Source organism: Arachis stenosperma, chromosome 4 (genome assembly GCF_014773155.1).
Source record: "Arachis stenosperma cultivar V10309 chromosome 4, arast.V10309.gnm1.PFL2, whole genome shotgun sequence".
Classification (NCBI taxonomy): domain Eukaryota; kingdom Viridiplantae; phylum Streptophyta; class Magnoliopsida; order Fabales; family Fabaceae; genus Arachis; species Arachis stenosperma.
Window position 1 is genome coordinate 131,120,972 of NC_080380.1, and position 20,944 is coordinate 131,141,915.

A 20,944-nucleotide genomic window follows, 5' to 3' on the forward strand; every position below is an offset into this window, starting at 1 on the left:
CGGATGATGATCATGCTCCTGCTATCATGCCTCTTCCCTCTAATCATTCTTATAGGGTAAGAAATCCACCCCCTTATCTTTAGCTCCCACTGGAATTTGAGGAGTGATGTTAGAGTGTAATTAGGATCAATTATAATGATTAACATATCTGTATATTTATTATAGGATATTAAGCTCTTATTGCTTTGATTCTTATAGTGTCTATATATAACCTTGCATATTGTGTTATTCTAGAACTCACTCAATAATAGACAACTCTTTTTTTAGATTACCCTCTTGTTTCTAACAGTAAAAAATAAAAATTTAATATATCTAAATAGTAAAAATAAAATTAAAAATCTATTTGAATTGTATAAAATTAAATCAAATTAAATGTTAAGAATAATCTTAAAATTTTATATAAATATAAAAAATATATTTTACTGAAAAATAATTAATGATAAGCTAAGATAAATTTTGAATATTGTTATAAATGCATTATTGTGAATGTCTATATTTAACTGAAATTTATATTCAAATTCACAAAATTAATAATGGATATAATATTATTGAGTCAATTAAAAATTAGATTCTTGACTTCAAATAATCTTTTAAACATTTTTTGTACAACATGTTTTTAGGGTTTTCTACCTTTTAAATAAAAAACAGTTAATTTTCTATATACATTGTTTCAGTTTTATTTACGTATATGTCATGCTTTTAATATTAGTAAAAATTGCATCTAGAGTTCGAACATTACAATAAAATACGTAAAGTAGTGCATTAGAGTCCAAAGACTTTACTCAATTTCTTACTGTAGCTTAACTTGGTGCCATTTATAAAGGACATATTAATCCGCCTTAACCGCTACAATTTAAGTGCGATATATTCTAGTGCACAATCGTCATATTATTCTATAAGAAGTTGTTTTATAATACAAAAAATATTAATGTAGTGTATTTTGATGACAATTTGTTTTTTTTTTTTTTGAAAAAAAAACCTTATGTAAACATTACAAAAGAATCGATAATTTGCGGCAATTTTTAGGTATTTGCGACAGTTTAAAGAAATCTTGCAATTTAGAAGGTAGAGATTTGATTTTATGGCAGACACAATTACTACTAAATCAAGGATTAACGTCGGTTGATTTTGCGGCGATTTCAATTTTAAGAACCTTGAATTCGACTATAATTTTCTGATGATTCAAAACCGCTGCTATTTAAGGACAGTTCCGTTTTTCAAATTTATTTAATGGCGGTTCGAAACTGCTGCTATCTGATATTCAGTAATTTTAAATTTATTTTCGACTATTTTGTAACCGCCGCTATTTCCTCGGCTTAATGGCCGCAAAAATGTTGTATTTTGCACCGGCAATCAACGCTTTTTTTTTAAAACGAATGTACTAGTAGGGGTGCACATGGCTCGACCCGACCCGAATACTTTAGAGCTAATTTGGTGTGATTTTTTTGGGTCTAGGACCGGATAAAGGTTTCAAAAATAGACATGGTCATTATTTAAAGTCGGGTTCGGGTCAAGGCAAACCTGACTTCACCCGACCCATGTGTACCCTAGGAAGACTAAAAAAGGTATATATGTTAAATTAATTCTAATATTTTGTAATATTAATTATAAGCTTATTGTTTTGTTTTTTTATCACATTTGTTGAATTAGAAAATAGATCAAAAAGGCATAAAATTCGAATTTATGCACAAATTCAAGTTCAAGTATGGTTATCAACTTCTTTGTAACAAGTATTTTTTTCTTCTTTATAAATGAGTGCATCATAATTTTTTGACATAAAAGTTATCAAGACCCGAACTTCACTCGGTCGAGACCCGGTTTTAGTGCAGCCCGAAAGTAGTGTGATTTTACCGGGTCTAGGACTGGGTAAGGGTCTCAAAAATAGACCCGATTATTATTTAGGGTCGGATCCGAGTCAAAACGAATCCGGTTTTACCTGGCCCCATGTGCACCCCTAGTATTAGGTATTTTTTTTAATTTTTCTTAATATTACAGATCTTAATTATTTTGTATGTGAAAAAATAAATTGATGGGTAAACGGCATTAGCAAAACTATAAAGCAAATTCATATATTCATCTGAATATCAATAAAATGTATTCCTTAATAAGAGTCACATAGTCAACAAAAAAGTGTATATTAAAAAAAATAATAATTTTCAATCCTAAGATCTACTTTCCATTTTGTCTCTCCAATGAATTCATCTATGCAGTGACGTCTATTGGCAGCTCCCCACCTTGCCCTTGAATTAGACATCTCAGAGCATTCTCCATCGCTTTCATCTTTATCTTTTCGGCTGCTACTTCATCCTCTAATGCCTGTCTTTTTGTCTTTTCAGCTGCTACTTCATCTTCCATTGTCTTCCTTTCTAATTTCTTGGCCGCTAGCTTTACTTGTAGTTCAAGCAGCACCCTTGGCTCTCCTCTCTTTGAGCTCCATTGCTCGGCTAATGAAATTCGTACCAAAGACTTGACTAGAAGTCGGTGCGATACCCATGCCACGCATTCTACCCGAGTGTTCTTTTTCGAGAGAGTTTGAGCAAGCGAATCATTCTGAGACAATAATCTAGAGGATTCATCATCTTGCTCAATCTCCACAATTCTTTCCTACACACATAGATAACCAAACATAAGCATTTATTAGCTAGTTACTAATCGCATAGACTTTCAATACAATTTTAAAAAATAAAACCTACTAGAAATAACTTATCGATTTCCAACACATTACTTACACCAATAGCCTGAGCTGCATGCATCATAGATATAGGAGCCATTAGGTCGTTTGTGCGTTAAGGTCCACAACTCTCCTCTACCAACTCTCCTCCCTAATCGTTACGACTGTAACAATACAGTTTAAAAAGTGAATATGCACACGAAAAAAAGGTTAGAAAAATAAGTCAAACATAAATTACCTCTTCTTCTCCAAGCCTTGCCAAACTTTTCAATCCACCAGTGTAAGTGTATAGCTGCTTCGATAATTATTTATATTTAATTTATCAATAATTTTAATATTATATTTTATATCTTTTTTAATAATTCTTATTATAATTCTTTTTTATATATCAGTAAGTCAATTATTAATAATCTATTATTATTATTATTATTATTATTATTATTATTATTATTATTATATTCTAGCGCCAAGCATGCATGTTGATGTGTCGTATTTTATTGACAATTTACATTTTTTTTTCTCAATCAGTTTTAAAAAAATATTATTTAATCAAACATATACAAATTAGAATTAACAATTATTTATGTTAAAATTTATTAATAATTCTAATATTTATTTTATATCTCTTTAGTAATTATTATTATACTTTTTTTTATATTTCAATGAATCAATCATTAATAATCAATAATCAATATCATTATTATTATATTATTTTATAACAAATTATATTCTGACACCAAATAAGAGTAGAGTTATATTAATTTTTAGAGAAGAGCAAAAAAAATACAATTAACAAAAATCAAAATAAAAATTTTAAGAGGCTAAATTAAAATTTATATATAATGTGTAAAGAAAATTGATAATTAAGGGAGGTCATATTGCATTTCCGGATTTCCCCTTTTATCTTATATGAGGCTGTACTTCTAGCGTCAAGCATGTTGACGCGGCATATTTTAGTGCTAGTTTGTATATGTTTTTTTTTTAACTATTTTTTAAGAAAAATAGTGTAAATAATCATACATAAATTAAAATTTATTTATGTTGAGATTTGTCAATAATTTTAAAATAAGTTACCATTGTGCTTATGAAATATGTGAACACTAACAAATGTATTTATTAAATTAGAAAACTAACACTGTATCTCTGAAAGATAGATTTTGTGTGACAAAAGTACCCAAATTCTAAATTTTTTATTAACTTTTTAGTAAAATTGTAAGGTCCCACATCAGTTGGGGAGGAGAACGAAGCATGCTTTATAAGGGTGTGGATACCTCTCCCTAGTATGATGCGTTTTAACGAGTGAGTGTGGGGGGGTTTCAGCTGTCATCCTTATCGTCAAAGACAAAACCGTAAGGCCTTGTGTGCCAAAGCGGACAATATCGTGCTAGCGGGTGGTGTGAGCTGTTACAGATGGTATTAGAGACGGAGCCCAGATCGATGTGCTAGCAAGGACTTTGGGCTCCCTTAGGGGGGTGGATTGTAAGGTCCCACATCGGTTGGGGAGGGGAACGAAGCATTCCTTATAAAAGTGTGGATACCTCTCCCTAGTATGACGCGTTTTGACGAGTGAGTGTGTGGGGCTTCGGCTATCATCTCTATCGTCAAAGGCAAAACCGGGAGGTCTTGTATGCCAAAGCGGACAATATCGTGCTAGCAAGTGGTCTGAGTTGTTACAAAAATTCTCAAATTATCCCATCTCTCTCTCTCTCTCTCTCTCTCTCTCTCTCTCTCTCTCTCTCTCTCTCTCTCTCTCTCTCTCTCTCTCTCTCTCTCTCCATTAGTTACCAAAGCTCACGCTTCTGGCACCGTTGACGATGCAAACGCCCCTCTTCATTTCAGATGTGTTTCTCCACTGTCTCGACACCACCCACCACCTCCACCCTCTGTCCTCCACTCCTTCTACGGCAAAAAACATTATCTCAAGTTCATCAACAACCACAAAAAGAAAATCGACAATGACTTCTGCCTCAAGCTCCTCTATGTCCCCCAATATCATCGCAGCAAGTTCTGATTCGGTGGCTTTGGTGGTGTCGCGTCAACCCCCTCCTCAGTCGGTTCAAGATATGTGTCCTCCACCTTTCCTTTTGCGACGACACCGTCCTCGACACTGCAATTAGATGTGCGTCACACGCCACCATCTTCCTTCAATTATAAATCTAGAGTATTTGTGTCTAAGTTTATTGGAGTACTACCAAAGCTCGCTCTTCTCGTTGCATGCCGTTATTGTGGATTACCCAAAGATTCAAACTTGAAGACACCCTAGGGCTTTTCCTCTGGTTTTATTTAAAGAATTGTTCATTTGAAATTGAAGCCCTGTGTTCAATTGAATTAGTTGTTTCTGGGTAATTATAGCTGCTCTACTGTTTCAGGGTTCGATACATGTGTAGCTCATTAGAACTCATTGCCTCTTTCCCTTTTTTCTGTTGCGCTAGATGGCGGCGATGACCTCTGAATAGCAGAGAAAAGTTTATTGGTTGGGGTGATTGTTATTGCTGTTGGAGAGAGAGAGAGTGAGAAAGAGAGAGAGGAGATGATAATTTAGGAATTTCGTTAAAAAGTCAACAAAAATTAAAGTTTGGGCATAACACGAAATCCATCTTTGATGGGTACAACATTAGTTTCTTTATTTGATGGATACATTTTTCAGCGTTCACATCTTTTATGGGTACAAATAATAATTTATTCATAATTCTAATATTTTTTAATTATTATTATTATTATTATCATTATCATTATTATTATTATTATTATTATTATATTTCAGTGAGTCAATAATCAATAATTAAATAATTCTAATTTTACAACGGGTTACATTCTGACGATAAGCATGTTGACGTGGCTATTCTAATATCAGTTTGGATACATCTCTCTTCTCAACTATTTTTAAAAAAAATATTATGTAATCAATTATATACAAATTAATATTTAATAATTAATTATGTTGAGATTTATCAATAACTTTTAATATTTTAGTTTATATCTTTTTAGTAATTATCATTATTTTTTTTATATTTCTGTGAATCAATAATTTTAATATTTTATTTTATATTCTTTTTAAAATTATCACGATTCTTTTTTATATTTCTGTAAATGTTTTATATGGTGTTTCTTTTACCATTTATATTATGAGCGTAAATTTTAGACTCAAGTATGTTGATATGCCGCGTTCTAATGCATGTTTACATGTTAATGCTATTTTCAAAAAATATTATATATTAAATAATTAGAATTATTAATTATGGTGAGCTTTATTATTTATTATTATATTATTCTATAATGAATTGTATTATGATGCCAAGCATAATGACGTAACGTATTCTGTTGTACTTTACATACGTTTTTTTTTCTCAACCATATTTAAAGAAAGTATGATGTAATCAATTAGATACAAATTAATATTTAATAAGTATTTATATAAAAATTAGTCAATAATTCTAATATTATATTTCATATTTTTTTAGTAAAGGTAAAGTACTATTTTGATCTCCAACGTTTGGGTCAAATTTTAATTTGATTCTTAATATTTCAAACGTCTTATTTTTGTCTCAAAATATTCTAAACAAGCACAATATGATCCAATTATTAAAATTGACACTAATAGTTAACGGAATGAGTGATGTGGACGTTAATATGGTTACTAATTAAGTCATATGTATTATTTCATGTGTTAAAAAAACAAAACTAAAACCTTCTTATAATACTTTTTTTTCTTAATTTCTTTTTTGTATAAAACTTTAAATCCTAACTATCAATCATCAACATTTCAAAATTAAAGGAAAGGTTTTTATATTAGTCATTTGTCGATGGATCTATTTTACTTACATACGAAAATCGAATGCTATTGACTCTTCAATATGTGAACTGTATGTGTCAAATTTAATGGTGGGACAACATTAAATTCGCTTAAAATTTTTTTGGGATTGAAATAGGACGTTTCAAAATTTTGGGACTGAAATAGAACGTTTAAAACGTTAAAGAACAAATTAGTCTTCGTTCCAAACGTTATGTACCAAAATAATACTTTACCCTTTTAGTAATTATTGTTATAATTCTTTCATATATTATAATTAATCAATAATTCTAATTCTACAACAGGTTATATTTTGATGACATCAAACATGTTAACGTAGCACATTCTAGTGTCTAATTTAAATACCTCTCTCTTAGATAGCGTTTGTTTTCAGGTACTGAGACAGAGATTGAGAGACTGAGACTCAGTATCGTGTTTGTTAGTTCAGAGACTGGTACTAAAATTTCTGTCTCTGTCTCCAAAATTTCAGTATTTCAGTACCTCCAAAAAGTAGGGACACAGGGGACTGAAATTTTTAGAGATGGAGACTGAAACTTTAATAACATTTTATACCTAAAATATTTTCATTTCAATTAATTAATTCCAATTTTACCCTTTATACAAATTAAATTAGAGTTTCATTCTTGTTTCAATTCCTGTCTCCCATTTTACACCAAACAGAATACTGAGATTTGTTTCAATTCATGTCTCTTAGTCTCTGTCTCTCAGTCTCAGTATTTCTGTCTCTGTCTCTCCACCAAACGCTACCTTATAAACTATTTTTTAGAAAAAGTATTATATAATTAATCATAGACAAATTAATATTTAGTGATTTATATTAAGATTTGTTAATAATTCTAATATTTTATTTCATATCATTTTAGTAATTATCATTATTCTTTTTTATATTCTCGTGAATCAATAATTCTAATATTTTATTTATATCCTTTAAACATTATCACGATTCTTTCTTATATATAATATTTTATTTTACCATTCATGACTCTAAGTTTAGAGTCAAGTATGCAAACGTTCTATATGTTATTACTATTTGTAAAAAAATATTATATATTAAATAATTAAATCGTTAAAATTTAATGATTAATTATAATAAGATTCGTCAATAATTATAATATCCTATATCTTATCTTTTTAATAATTACTTTAATTCTTTTTTATATCTATATGAATATTAGATTCTCTTTTAAATAATTTTTTATTTTTTCTTATATAATATTTTGAATATAGTATTTTTTTATTTCTATCTATTGAATTTATCTAAATAGTTAGAAAATTATTTATTAATATTTTTTAATAATATATTATTATTTTTTACTACTCAAGTCTATTTATTTTTATTGTTATTAATTTGATAAGATTTAGTGACTACATATAAATTTTACTTTAATATTTTAGTTTAGTTTTTTTATATTGACATTGAGTTATTTGTTTATTGTATACGACATTTTTTTATTAAATATAAGTACTTTGTGAATTTTTATTAGTTTATAGATTTTTGATATTAGTATAAATCATAAAAATATATTAAGTTATTTCATATAAGATAAATATATTCATAAATAACTTATTTTAAAAATATATTTCAGATATAAATATAAAAAAATAGACATTTTCTATGTATCAGGCGGATAGATACATTAGTTGCTCTTAAATCGCAACCCAATGGGTTATATATATAACACATTGTATGCAAATAATTAACTATTTTTAATTTAAAATGATAAAAAATCCTATTTTTTTAATATATAATTTTTATTAGAATTTAATTTTAATGCATTAATAATATAAAATATTTTATACAATCTTACAATTATATTTATTTTTTTAAATGATTATTCATGTAATTAATATAAAAAATAATTATTTTTATTAATATAATATTATATTATTAAATACATATATACAACTATTTTATACTAATAATACATTAAAATTAAATTTATTTTATTATCTATTTATTAGCTATTAACTCTCTTCAACCCCAACGAATTATAACTCAAACGACATGGTCTCTCCATACTCATTTAGAGGTCGCAAGTTCGAATCTCTTTTTCTTTGATATAAAAAAAAAAAACGACAAAACAAAACAAAAAAATAAAAATAAAAAACTCTCTTCAACACCTTACCGGTAGTTGTTAATATTATTACACTTGCCATTCTTTTAAATTATTTGTCAAAATTTTAAAATTACCCTTACCATCCATTCATTCCGCAAACACTTTTACTCCAACCACCCTTTCTCAGAAAGTGATGGATTCACGTCTCGATGTGACTAAGCTTGTTGGACGAAGATGAAGACAACGTAACACCGGAGATGAGTGACAATATGTGCCAGAGAGAAGAGAACTTTCAACTTAGGGTTTTGATTTTGGGTGGGTGCTGGTGGAAAAGAAAAAACATGAAACCCTAACTTTTAAGGCATAATTCAGCTATGATAATAAAAAATCTCAAAAAGCTAGATACAACTCCATATAATGCAAACATATATATAATTCAACCATTAGGCTGCGCTGCATTTGTTTTTAAGAAGAATAAAAAAATACTGAAAATAAAATATAAAGAATAAAAATAAAAAATTTAATATTTTTGTATTTTGTTTAATAATAAAGTATAATAAATTATAAAAATTTAATTTATTCTATTTTTTATTCAAAAAATTTGAGCAAAAAATTATAATAATAAAAAATATAATTATATAAAATTAATAAAAATAATAAAAAAATAAAAATTAAATTATGTCTATTATTAGTGTTTTTATATTCTTTCTATTAAAATGAACATAAAATACATTAATTTAATATTTTTGAATATAATATATCTATCTATATCTCATCTATTAAATATAATTTTATATCTTTTTATCTCTATTTTAATGTTCCGTACCTATAAAAAACACAACTTGGTATACTTCTTCTTCTCTTGCTGAAGTTAGAAAAAATCTTATATACTCCCTGGAGGAATTGTTATTTATTTATTTATTTATTTATCTATTTTTTATTTCATTATTTTCTCTTTTTTTATTTAATTACTATATTATTGATTTTTACATGTTATTAAACCAAATTTATACTTAAATATTTATAATTTAAAAATTTATAATTAAGTTTTTGTATCAGATAAAAAATTTATAATTAAATTTTTAATATTTATTTTACAGATAAAAGAAAATATAATAATCTTAAAAAATTTATTTGTAAAATATTTTATAGCTCATTCGACATCAAATATAAATTCAAATATATTCTAAAAATATGTTGTTTATTTTAACAAAAAATAATTAAAAGAGCGAATATTCAATTTGGCTTCTGATAATTTTTTAAATGACTATAAAATTCTAAAAAAAAACTTTTTTTTCAGCTTTTAATTTTTAACTGTATGAGACCAGTTAGCAGTTAATTTATCTGTTAATAATCTTTTTAGAGTTAACAGAATATGTTTATGGGACACGTTAAACTACTAATTTATTCATTAAGTGTCAGTCATTTGAATTAATAAATTTTTTGTTGGGACATCGTTGTCCTTTAAAATAATTATTAGTGCCTATTTAGATTTTTTTTTATATTTTTTGTTACTTTTTTTATATTTATTAGCTAAATTTATTACGTAAGAATTGCAAAATATTAGTAATTTTTTACTTAAAGAAATTGAATAGATGATATACATATTTACATGTCAGTCTTATTTATTTGTTATTAGTTATTTTAAAATATTAAACTTTAAATTTTTGATGTTATATTTATTTGGTTAATTGATAATATAAATATCCTATTTATTGTATTTATTTTAAATAAAATATTGTGTCAATTTTTTTATTATCTATTGTGAAATAGAATATGCACTTCTTCTAATAATTCAAACCGATTATTAATAATAAATGAGTTTATTATGTAAATTATGATACTTAATTTAAATTGAATACAGCTAAGATTTAACATAATTCTAATAATATAATATGTTAACAATCTTTTTAGGCAACAGTAAAAAAAATTAAAAAATATATCCCCTATTAAATTTTCATATTTATAAAAATTTTCAAAAAAATCACCCGTCTTTACACAATAAATTTGGATAATTATTAATAAAGGTAACAAAAAATAGAGAAAAATTTTAAATAATTCATAATAATTACCTCAAAAACAACGTGGTCCCAACTAAAAAAATTTATTATTTTTAGTTAGTACTTAACAGATAAATCAACAGTTTAACGTATAATATAGACATAAAAATTTTAATTAAAAATAATCTAATTGAATTTATGTGTATTCAATATAAAAATTTAATTATAATTTTTTTAACTTAAAACAGTTAATTAAAGTTTGATAAAATTATAAGATTCAGTAAAATAATTAGACTTATCTAAAAATGCATCCTATAAATAATTGACATGGATGCCATGTTGGTTGGCTGAATATTTTTGGCATCCTTAAATGAAACGAATTTTTTGTGGCTTGAAGCGGCCAAAAGGAAGACATCACGAATCGAATTGGCTGAGAGTACGGTGGAAACGAAGAATAGTGGATCTTAACTCAGAGTGGTATGAACACTCGGTGATGACAGTGAAGGGACACATACATGCATGCATGCATGCATAAAACTCATTTTAATTTTACAAAGGAATTCAATAAGATGTTTGTTTCAATTGTTGAGTGAGTTTTTCAAAATGTGAAAATTTAGGTGGAGTCGATTTTTTATTTAATGGCTCTCAATTATTAACTTTACGTAAAGTTGACTGGACCTGAATTTTCACTTTTTAATTTTAAAATAAGATTTTTTATAAGTACCTTTTAAAAGATTAAAAAAAAGTAAAACTAATTTGACATTTAAATATTTTTTATTATTTATTATGTTAAACCGTTTTTTGAAATAAATTAAAAATACGAAAATGATAGTTTACAAAACATATATATTTTTATTTTTTTGATACTTTCACTTTTAGAAAATGTGTCAAATATACTATAATCTTAAAAGGAATCCTTATTTTTATTAAAAAATAGAATAAAGTACATTATTTATCTTTGAAGTTTGTCAATATTTTTAAAAATATTCTTATTTGTTTTTAGTTTTTGTTTTTGAAGTTTTTTATTTGTATCAAATATATCCATGACAACTAAATTTTCAAAAAGTTTAAAATCAATTCGGCAATAATTTATGACATATATATTTGATTTGCTTATGTTGAATGTTGTTCTTGTAAAATTGTTGCTAAATTCATCATAAATCTTTTGAAAAATTAACCGTCAATGATATATTTGATGCAAATCGAAAATTTTTGAGACAAAATTAAAATAAAATAAAATTTAAAAATATTTTTAAAATTTGTAACAAATTTTAAAGATAAAAAATATACTTTACTCTAAAAAATATTTTTTTATAATTTAATAGCTTCCAAATTATATAATATAATATCTTAAAAATATATATTAAGATTGTGATTAATAAGTATTTTTATTTTTGTAATAAATATGTAACAAATATATTAAAAATTTAAAATTTTATACTTTTATGTAAAATTTTCATAACTAAGATCAAGACCTGCTCAGGTCAATAAAGTGGTTTGTAAATAAAATACAAAAGGGTAAAGTATATTTTTTATTTTTGAAATTTGACAACAATTTTAAAAATATTTTTAAATTTTATTTTGTTTCAAAAGTTTTTGATTTGCGTCAAATATACTCTTCATAGCCAAAATTTTCAAAAAATTTAAGACTAATCTAACAATAATACATGAAAATTATTCTTAATTTGTTTGTATTGAGGATTGTTCTTATGAAATTATTGTTGAATTGATCTTAAATTTTTTTTAAAATTAGCCGTTAGAGGTATATTTGATGCAAATTGAAAACTCTTGGAACAAAATTGAAACAAAATAAAATTTAAAAATATTTTTAAAATTTTTGTCAAATTTAAGGGACAAAAAATATATTTTATCCAATATAAAAAAGTAGTGTAACTTTTTATTTGTTTATAGGATTATATATTAATATTATTAAAAAGTTTATAAAAAATTAAAATTTTTAACATATTTATTATATATTTGTTAAAAGGGTTTTAAAATCTTTAATGATAGTTTTAATATGTATCTTAATATTCATACTTTAAATTTAAGATTTAATATATAAAGAATACTTTTTTGGAAAGTATGTGTACTTTGTAACATTTATTTATTTAAAAACGGAGGAAGAGAAAAGGGGCACTTTTAATCGGTGGCCTTTTGGGACATTGATTTTGCTGCCAGCTTTTGGGTAATGTGTTCGATGCAGTGGTTGGTTTGACAAATACAATGGTTATAATGGCATAAATTAAGAAAATGCAAAAAAGAAATAAATAAAAAGAAATAAACGAAAGAAGTCAAGAGGAAAAAGCTGGTAGCTGATGCCGCAGTTGAAAGCAAAATGTCAAACGCTACGTTTCAGATTTTTGGGAACTGAGGTTTGACAGCTCCTTCTCCTCGTTCATTGCGTCCTCTCCTCCCTCCCTCTCTACGAACCCTTTTCTTCTTCATTCAATATTCCCTTTTTTATTATCATTTGTCAATTCTCATTCTTTTCTTTTTCTTTTTCTTTTTCTTTAGTATGAGTATTATATTACTTTACTAGTTAAGTTGTACAATATCATCTTCATGTGTGTCATTGTATATATTGTTTCTCTTTCCCTCTTCATCAATTCAAATTTCATTCCTTTTGCTTAATAAATTAAAATTTTAATTTTAATATATTCTCAGCAGTATAAATTGTAAAGTAGTATTATTATATGTATATTTAATTACATAAAAGTATATTAATAAAAATATTTTTTTATATTAATCACGTAAATAATTATCTAAAAAAATAAATATAATTGTATGATTATATGTAAAATATTTTACACTATTAGTGTATTAAAACTAAATTTATATATTTAATTAATAGTAAAAAGTAAATTAATTATTCAATATGATTAAATAAAATATTTTTTGCATGAGAGCAGTTATATTATATAGTTGTTAACTTTTTATTTTTTATATGAAATATAATTCTATTTATAAATGAAAAGCATGGAATATACTTTAAAAAAATGTAATTATATATTTCACATATATACTAGACAAAGATGATTTTTTTTTGAATTTTTTATATATTAAATATATTCATGATCAAAATTTTAAATAAATTATGCATTACTCTCCATGTTAGTATTTCAATTTATCAGTTTATTATTGTATAAGGTTTTTCACTTTTAAAAAAATTAATGATTAGTTTCGCAATAATTTGTTAAATTTTTTCCTTTAATTTACTAGAGGCTAAAAATTTTTATTATGAAAGATAGATATGTGCAATTTAATTTTTTTGGTGGTGTATGTATTTTTATTTTGATATGAGAATTACTAATCAGTAGGTCTGATTATTTTATAAGATGATTTTTAAAATTTTTTTAATATCAAATCGGAGGATTCGATTTGTTTGTTATAATTTAAAAAAAAAATTCATAAATCAAAGAGTCCGATTTTTGTTCATAATAAATTGGATAATCCAATTTTTATTTCCAAAAAAATCAAAGGGTCCGATTTTTACATTTTAAATAAAAAAATTTCAAATTTAAAAATAATATTCTTATCATCCATAATTTTAAAAAACACTTTTTCCACCCCAATATCAAAAATAATTTGCGACATTTAGAGATTGGTGCCTATAATTTTTTTAAATAATTTGACTATATATTAACAGTTAAATATACAAGATATTTATATAATCCCTGAAGATATCACTATTACTAGCTTCCGCAATAATTTTAATTTATTATTTATTTATATCAGATATGGTTTATCAAAATCTCAACTTTCTCACTCTAATAATAATAAAGTAGCATTAGCATAGTCACCCAAAAAAAAAACGTAACATTATCACATGGCATGCCCTAATAAATAATAACAACACCAAAATAATTCCACAAACAAGCTTAATAAAGAGTAATATTATTTGAACATTAACATTAATATATTTTTTTATTTCTATAGAAAGTATAATAATAAGAAGTGATAAAAATAATATATAGTGAAAGTAATAAAAATTTTAATCCCATTTTGTTACATAATTTTTGCTAAAAATGAAAATTTTTAATGTATGAATGACATTACCATGATAAGAAAATTACAAAAATTTGTACTAGTATAACTTTGTGTGATTACCCGTTCTAATTCGTTGTGATGGAAGACGACGAAAGCATTAGATAAAAATATCTCCCCCTTCTACGCTTTCAATTCTATAATTTCCGACCACAACTGCAATACTATACCTACCACATCGTTTCCCTCTCACTTTTTCTCTCTTATTTTTATTTTTGTGTTAATTGCACTTATCTCTTTTCATTATTAAACTACTGTATTGTATATGTTATTTTTTATTAGTAAAAAGATAAAATACAATACTCTTTATTCTCAATATTTTCAAAAAAATTTAAAACTATTTTCGATATTTAATTTAATTCAATTTTGATGTCTTTACAAGCGCTAGTATATACTTATATTTGTGATAATAAGAGTTTGCCAATTGTCATAACTAAAATTATTAAAAAATTTATAAAACTTTTATCAGATTCCAAATGTGAATTATTTAATGAGTACTAAATAAATATCTGTATGTAAATATGTATAATATTTATAACATTAAGTATTTCTATATATTATAAAAAATTAATTTTTATATATTATCAAAATAAAATAATTTTATACGTACATTTAATTACGTAATGTTAAAAAAATAATTTTTTTATATTGATCATACCAATAATCATTAAAAAAATGTGTTTAGACGACCGTGTAGTTTTACACGGTAAATCATCATCAAAATTAATTTTTATTGTAAAATATAAAACTAACCTTAAGAAAAATGAAATTAGGGAAATTATAGATATATATATATATGTTTTGTGGGTAGTGAGGTGGTTAGGCAGCTAGTATTGATAAGCATCATGTTGTGAAATGAAAATGGTAAAGATCCAATAAAAAAAATACAAAAGAAGATGCTTAGCTTAGGGCTGGCTATTCACGATGAGTCTCTAAAGAAAAGAAAGAAGAGAGAAAAGAGAATAACATGGTTATAGGACCATATAAATAAATAAGATCAAGATGCACAAAGACGAATAGCTAGCCGCCGTAGGCACAGTGTTGCGTTATTGTATTCTCTTTCTCTCCCAACACACATGCACACACACACATTCACACTCACATTCTCACCCTCCCCTTGCTTTGCACCACCATGGGAATGCTAGACAGAGACATGGATCACAGATCCATCCAAAAGGCAAAAGGCATAGAGAACCGTGTTAAGAGATTGTAACTACACTAGTGAGAGAGAAAAGAATCCTATAAGTCTCACACACACATTCACTGTCCCAATCTTAACAACGTTATCTGTTTGTAATTTGGGATGTGCCCCCTTTCAAATTAGAAATAATAATTGAATTATGATAATATACAAATGTTACAGGAACAATAATTAATTTAATAGGGTTTATTTCGAATATTTTTAAAATATACAATTCTAAAAGTTACATTTATCAATAATATAATAATATTCATAGTCAAGTATGATTATTTAATTTTTATTAATTTGTAGACATTTAATAGATAAATAAAATAAAATAAGTTGTTTAAAATCTTAAAATTTTTAACTTTTTTTTTTAATTGAAAGAACTATTTTTGCATTTTTAACATGTGCTGCTAGATTCTTTGCTCCAAAAATTAGAGGCCCTAGGGTGACAATAGAATAATAAATATAATAAAATAATAGTATAAAAATAGTGAGAAAATAATTAAAAAATAATATTTATATTATTTTTTATATATCATTTTCTATAATATAATTTTTTCTTCATTTTTCATCATCTTTTAAACTAAAAGTAAAAAAATATATAGATAAAATAGCGAATATAATATTGTTTGTTTTTAAATATATAGAGAAAAGGAAAGAGACATGTGATTTGTTTGTTTAACCATATGCTACTGTATAGTACGCTTTTGGGGTTAATTATTTGAAGGCACACATTACACATACAATTGTTGATGTGCATAGTGCATACATACATAGACACACTAGCAGGATATGAAGATAGAGCCTATCATCACTCTATTCTGATTCTCTTCTCTCTTCTCTATCTTATTTGGTACCCCAGACATGGCTGCTTGTGCTTTGTTCACTGGTGCCAGTAACAACACTGCCGAAGATGGGAATGTCAGCACCACCACCACCACCACCAACGGTGCTGCTGCTGCCGGAAGTGGTAGTAGCCCTCTCACCAGTGCTTCCAGCAACATCAGCGCCGGTGAAGAACAACAACAACAACAACACATGCTTCTTCTCCATGGTACTAGTGGCTTCATGAATCAGCCTCATTGTGAGAGGAAATTAGTGAGAAAAAGAATGGCTTCTGAGATGGAACTTCACCCTTCCATAACCAACACCACCACCACCACCACCATTTCTGAGTATCCTAGGTTTCCTCGTAGAACCACCAACAACATCAACACCTCCTCTTTCATTCAAAAGGGCTCCCCAGTTGGTACAGGTAGTAATTGTAACTATCCTTATAATAATAATAACAATAACAATAATAATATTAATAATAACAATAATAGTAATAGTATTAGTGATGTTATATCAAGAGATAACGTTACTATTCCAAATTACCCCATTGTGACGCTCACAACCAACTACTCCACTATGATGCTACCTTCTCTTTCATCATCTTCGTCATCATCATCTTCTTCTTCCACCAATCTCATCAACACCGTCAATTCTTCCTCGCCCTCAATACCCTCCACAACCATAACCGTTTCGGCTCCAAACTACGCTCAACACTTCAATCAAGAAATCCTACTTGACAACAATCAAAACACAACATCACCTGCAGTTTGCGGATTCTCCGGTCTGCCACTCTTTCCATCTTCACAATCGCAGAGAAACATAAGGAACAACTCTGCAAATATTGTTGAGGTTGTTACTTCTTCGCCTTCTTCCATGGATGAAAGCTCAGCCGCTTCTAATTGGATCGATGGAATATTGAAGGATCTAATTCACAGCTCTAATAGTGTCTCAATCCCTCAGCTCATCAACAACGTCAGGGAGATTATATACCCTTGCAACCCAAACTTGGCCATGCTTCTTGAGTACAGGCTCCGCCTCCTCACTTCTGACTCCTCCTCCGCCGCCGTGCCCTCAGCACCACCGCCACCACCGCCTCCACAAAACAAAACTCCGGTTATGAAGCAAACAAATACTTCAAACATGCATGCTTACGGTGCTATGCATTTTCAAGATTCATCTTTGAATCAGTACTGGCCTGTAGTACCGCCAACGCCGTTAGATTCTAACAACAACAATTCAGTTTCGTTGGCCAATACTTTACCATCACCGCCACCGCCACCGCCGCCGCCACAGCCACCGCAACAAGAGAAACCCGAAGAAGATCTTGTTACAGCACCGGCAACCACCACGAGCACCGCCACGGCCACAGAAATGGCGGTGCTAACGAGAAAGAAAACGGAGGAGATGAATCAACAGAAGAAGAAAGACGAAGAAGGCTTGCACCTCCTCACACTACTCCTCCAGTGCGCAGAAGCAGTTTCAGCGGAGAATCTAGAAGACGCGAACAAGATGCTTCTAGAAATTTCTCAACTGTCGACGCCGTTCGGCACATCAGCGCAACGCGTGGCAGCGTATTTCTCGGAAGCCATATCCGCAAGGCTGGTCAGCTCTTGCCTCGGAATCTACGCAACGCTGCCAATCGTTCCTCACAGCCAGAAAGTGGCTTCCGCTTTCCAAGTCTTCAACGGAATCAGCCCCTTCGTCAAGTTCTCCCACTTCACCGCCAACCAAGCCATTCAAGAAGCGTTCGAGAGAGAAGAAAGGGTTCACATCATAGATCTAGATATAATGCAAGGCCTCCAGTGGCCTGGCCTCTTCCATATTCTGGCTTCCAGGCCCGGTGGGCCTCCTTACGTGAGGCTCACGGGCCTTGGAACCTCCATGGAAGCGCTCGAGGCCACTGGAAAGCGGTTATCGGATTTCGCCAATAAGCTTGGCCTTCCGTTTGAATTCTTTGGCGTTGCGGAGAAGGTTGGGAACGTTGATCCTGAGAGGCTTAATGTTAGTAAGGCTGAGGCTGTTGCTGTTCATTGGTTGCAGCATTCTCTTTATGATGTTACTGGTTCGGACACAAACACTTTGTGGCTTTTGCAGAGGTAATTCATCTTTTTCTTCTCTTTTTGTTCCATGCTCTCATCTCATTTATTCATTATTCATTATTGCATGGATTATGGAAATGTTGGTTGATCTTTTTTCTTCTTGCTTATTATTGGCTATGCCCGAGAGATTATTTTGTTCTTTTATTGCTTTTTAAGCTGGACGTCTAGTACGTTAATGTTTTACCAAAATATTTAATTTTATTATATATATATTGTTTTTGTTAAATATTTTATTTTGGTTTATGTAGTATTATTTTAGAGAATTATATATGATTTCTCATATGATTTGCTATGATTCAGAGGTAGCTGATGTGTGTTTGTGCTAGCTAGGTAGTTGTGAGTTTGAGTACATGTGGAATAGTACTTTTCGTGAAAGATTTCCCAAAAACATTAGCTTCTTTTTTCAAACTTTAGGGTCTAGTAGTCACTTTATGTCTGCTTTTTTTCCCTTCCTAAGGTAAAAAAATTTGAGACCAATGATGATGACTTGTGGAATTTCGCTACGTACACATTAATGGACATAAATAACTGCATAATATGTATATAGTAAGCTTTCTAAGATTTTGATGTCGTGTATGATTTACTAATAGTGAACATTATATACTATTTTGATACTACCTTGCAAATAATTTTGTTGCTACATTGCATGTCACATGTTACTTGAGTATATTATTATATGGTAAGTTTTAAATGCTTTCTATTACCATATACCATATAGTATATACTATCTATTATTTACTAATTGATAAATGGTAAAGAATTCTGATCTTTTATTCCATTGCATGTGACTTGTGATTATATGATTGAGTGACATTATTACAATATCATGCAGGTTGGCACCTAAGGTGATAACAGTGGTAGAGCAAGACCTAAGCAACACAGGTTCATTCTTGGGAAGGTTTGTGGAAGCCATACACTACTACTCAGCACTATTTGACTCCCTTGGTTCAAGCTATGGAGAAGAGAGTGAGGAGAGACATGTGGTGGAGCAGCAACTACTCTCAAGGGAGATTCGGAATGTTCTAGCTGTTGGGGGTCCATCAAGGACTGGTGAACCAAAGTTTCATAACTGGAGGGAGAAGCTTCAACAATGTGGATTTAGAGGCATATCACTAGCTGGTAATGCTGCTACACAAGCAAGTTTGTTACTTGGTATGTTCCCTTCTGAAGGGTACACTTTGGTGGAGGACAATGGTATTCTTAAACTTGGTTGGAAGGATCTTTGTTTGCTCACTGCTTCAGCTTGGAGACCACCCTATACCACTGCAATGGCTCATCATCATAGTTAATGTTTCTCCATAGTTTTTTTTTTTTTTTTCTATGGTCATGTCATTTTCTGATTCTAATCCTATATGTAGCATCCATCTCTATGGTCGTTAATTTAAAAAAGAGATATTTGGTAGATGGTGTTCCTAAAGTGGGAGACTTTTCTTGCTAAATGTGTACCATCACTGCAAAGAAGGAAAAAAGAAAATGTAGTTAGATAGTACGGAGGTAGTAATCAATTAATCATCCAAGTAGGTTCCTATGGTATACATTTAATAATACAAAGCAAGACATTTCTCTCTGTTTTGGAGAACATCATAGAATTTATCTCAATATTATTTTACTGTGACAAGTGAGAACTGAGAAGGGTGTTACTATGACATTTTGATTTTATGGGTACCCATATAGCTAGCCATAATGTTGTCGATTAGTAGTGTAGTTGTTACTAATGCATTCTGATTTTGACTATCTTCGGTTGTTCAGTTTGAAAGTAACAGTGATTTAGTGGCTTCCTAACCGCGTATTCCCACATATTGGAGCGCATTCTTAGGTCTTGAATTGTCCATTGACTTTTAAAGCTGCATTTGGTTTTAACTACAGCATAAAACACGATACTGATAATATAAGTATATAACACAAAAATTAATAATTTTATATTTTATTTAATTACAAACTAAATATAAAATAAAATAAATAATAAAAATTAATTTAATTTATTTTTTATTTCACATAAAAAATTTTAATAAAAAATATTTTTATCCATATCTTATAAACAAATACGATTTTGAATTTTAATATTCATATTTCAGTTTCTTGGACTTATAAATAAAGGCAACTTAGCTTATTTGGCAAATAATTGAGAATTTAACTTTCATATAATGGCTACAAAATTAGGTGACTTTAGGTGCTGGTAATTAATACTCAAGTATTTGTTTGTGAATATTTCTTTTTTGTATTTGGAGCTTCTAAATTTTGA

At 28.2% G+C, this 20,944-nt stretch overlaps 1 protein-coding gene across 1 annotated transcript; it reads left to right on the forward strand.

Annotated features, from left to right (window-relative positions):
* The first annotated feature begins 16,539 nt into the window (after window positions 1-16,539).
* On the forward strand, window positions 16,540-20,373 carry LOC130973643 (protein SCARECROW). Its single transcript, XM_057898263.1, has 2 exons — window positions 16,540-18,699; window positions 19,535-20,373. Exons 1-2 carry the CDS (start codon window positions 16,634-16,636, stop codon window positions 19,989-19,991), a joined length of 2,523 nt encoding a protein of 840 aa, XP_057754246.1. The 5' UTR covers window positions 16,540-16,633; the 3' UTR covers window positions 19,992-20,373.
* Window positions 20,374-20,944: the final 571 nt, after the last annotated feature.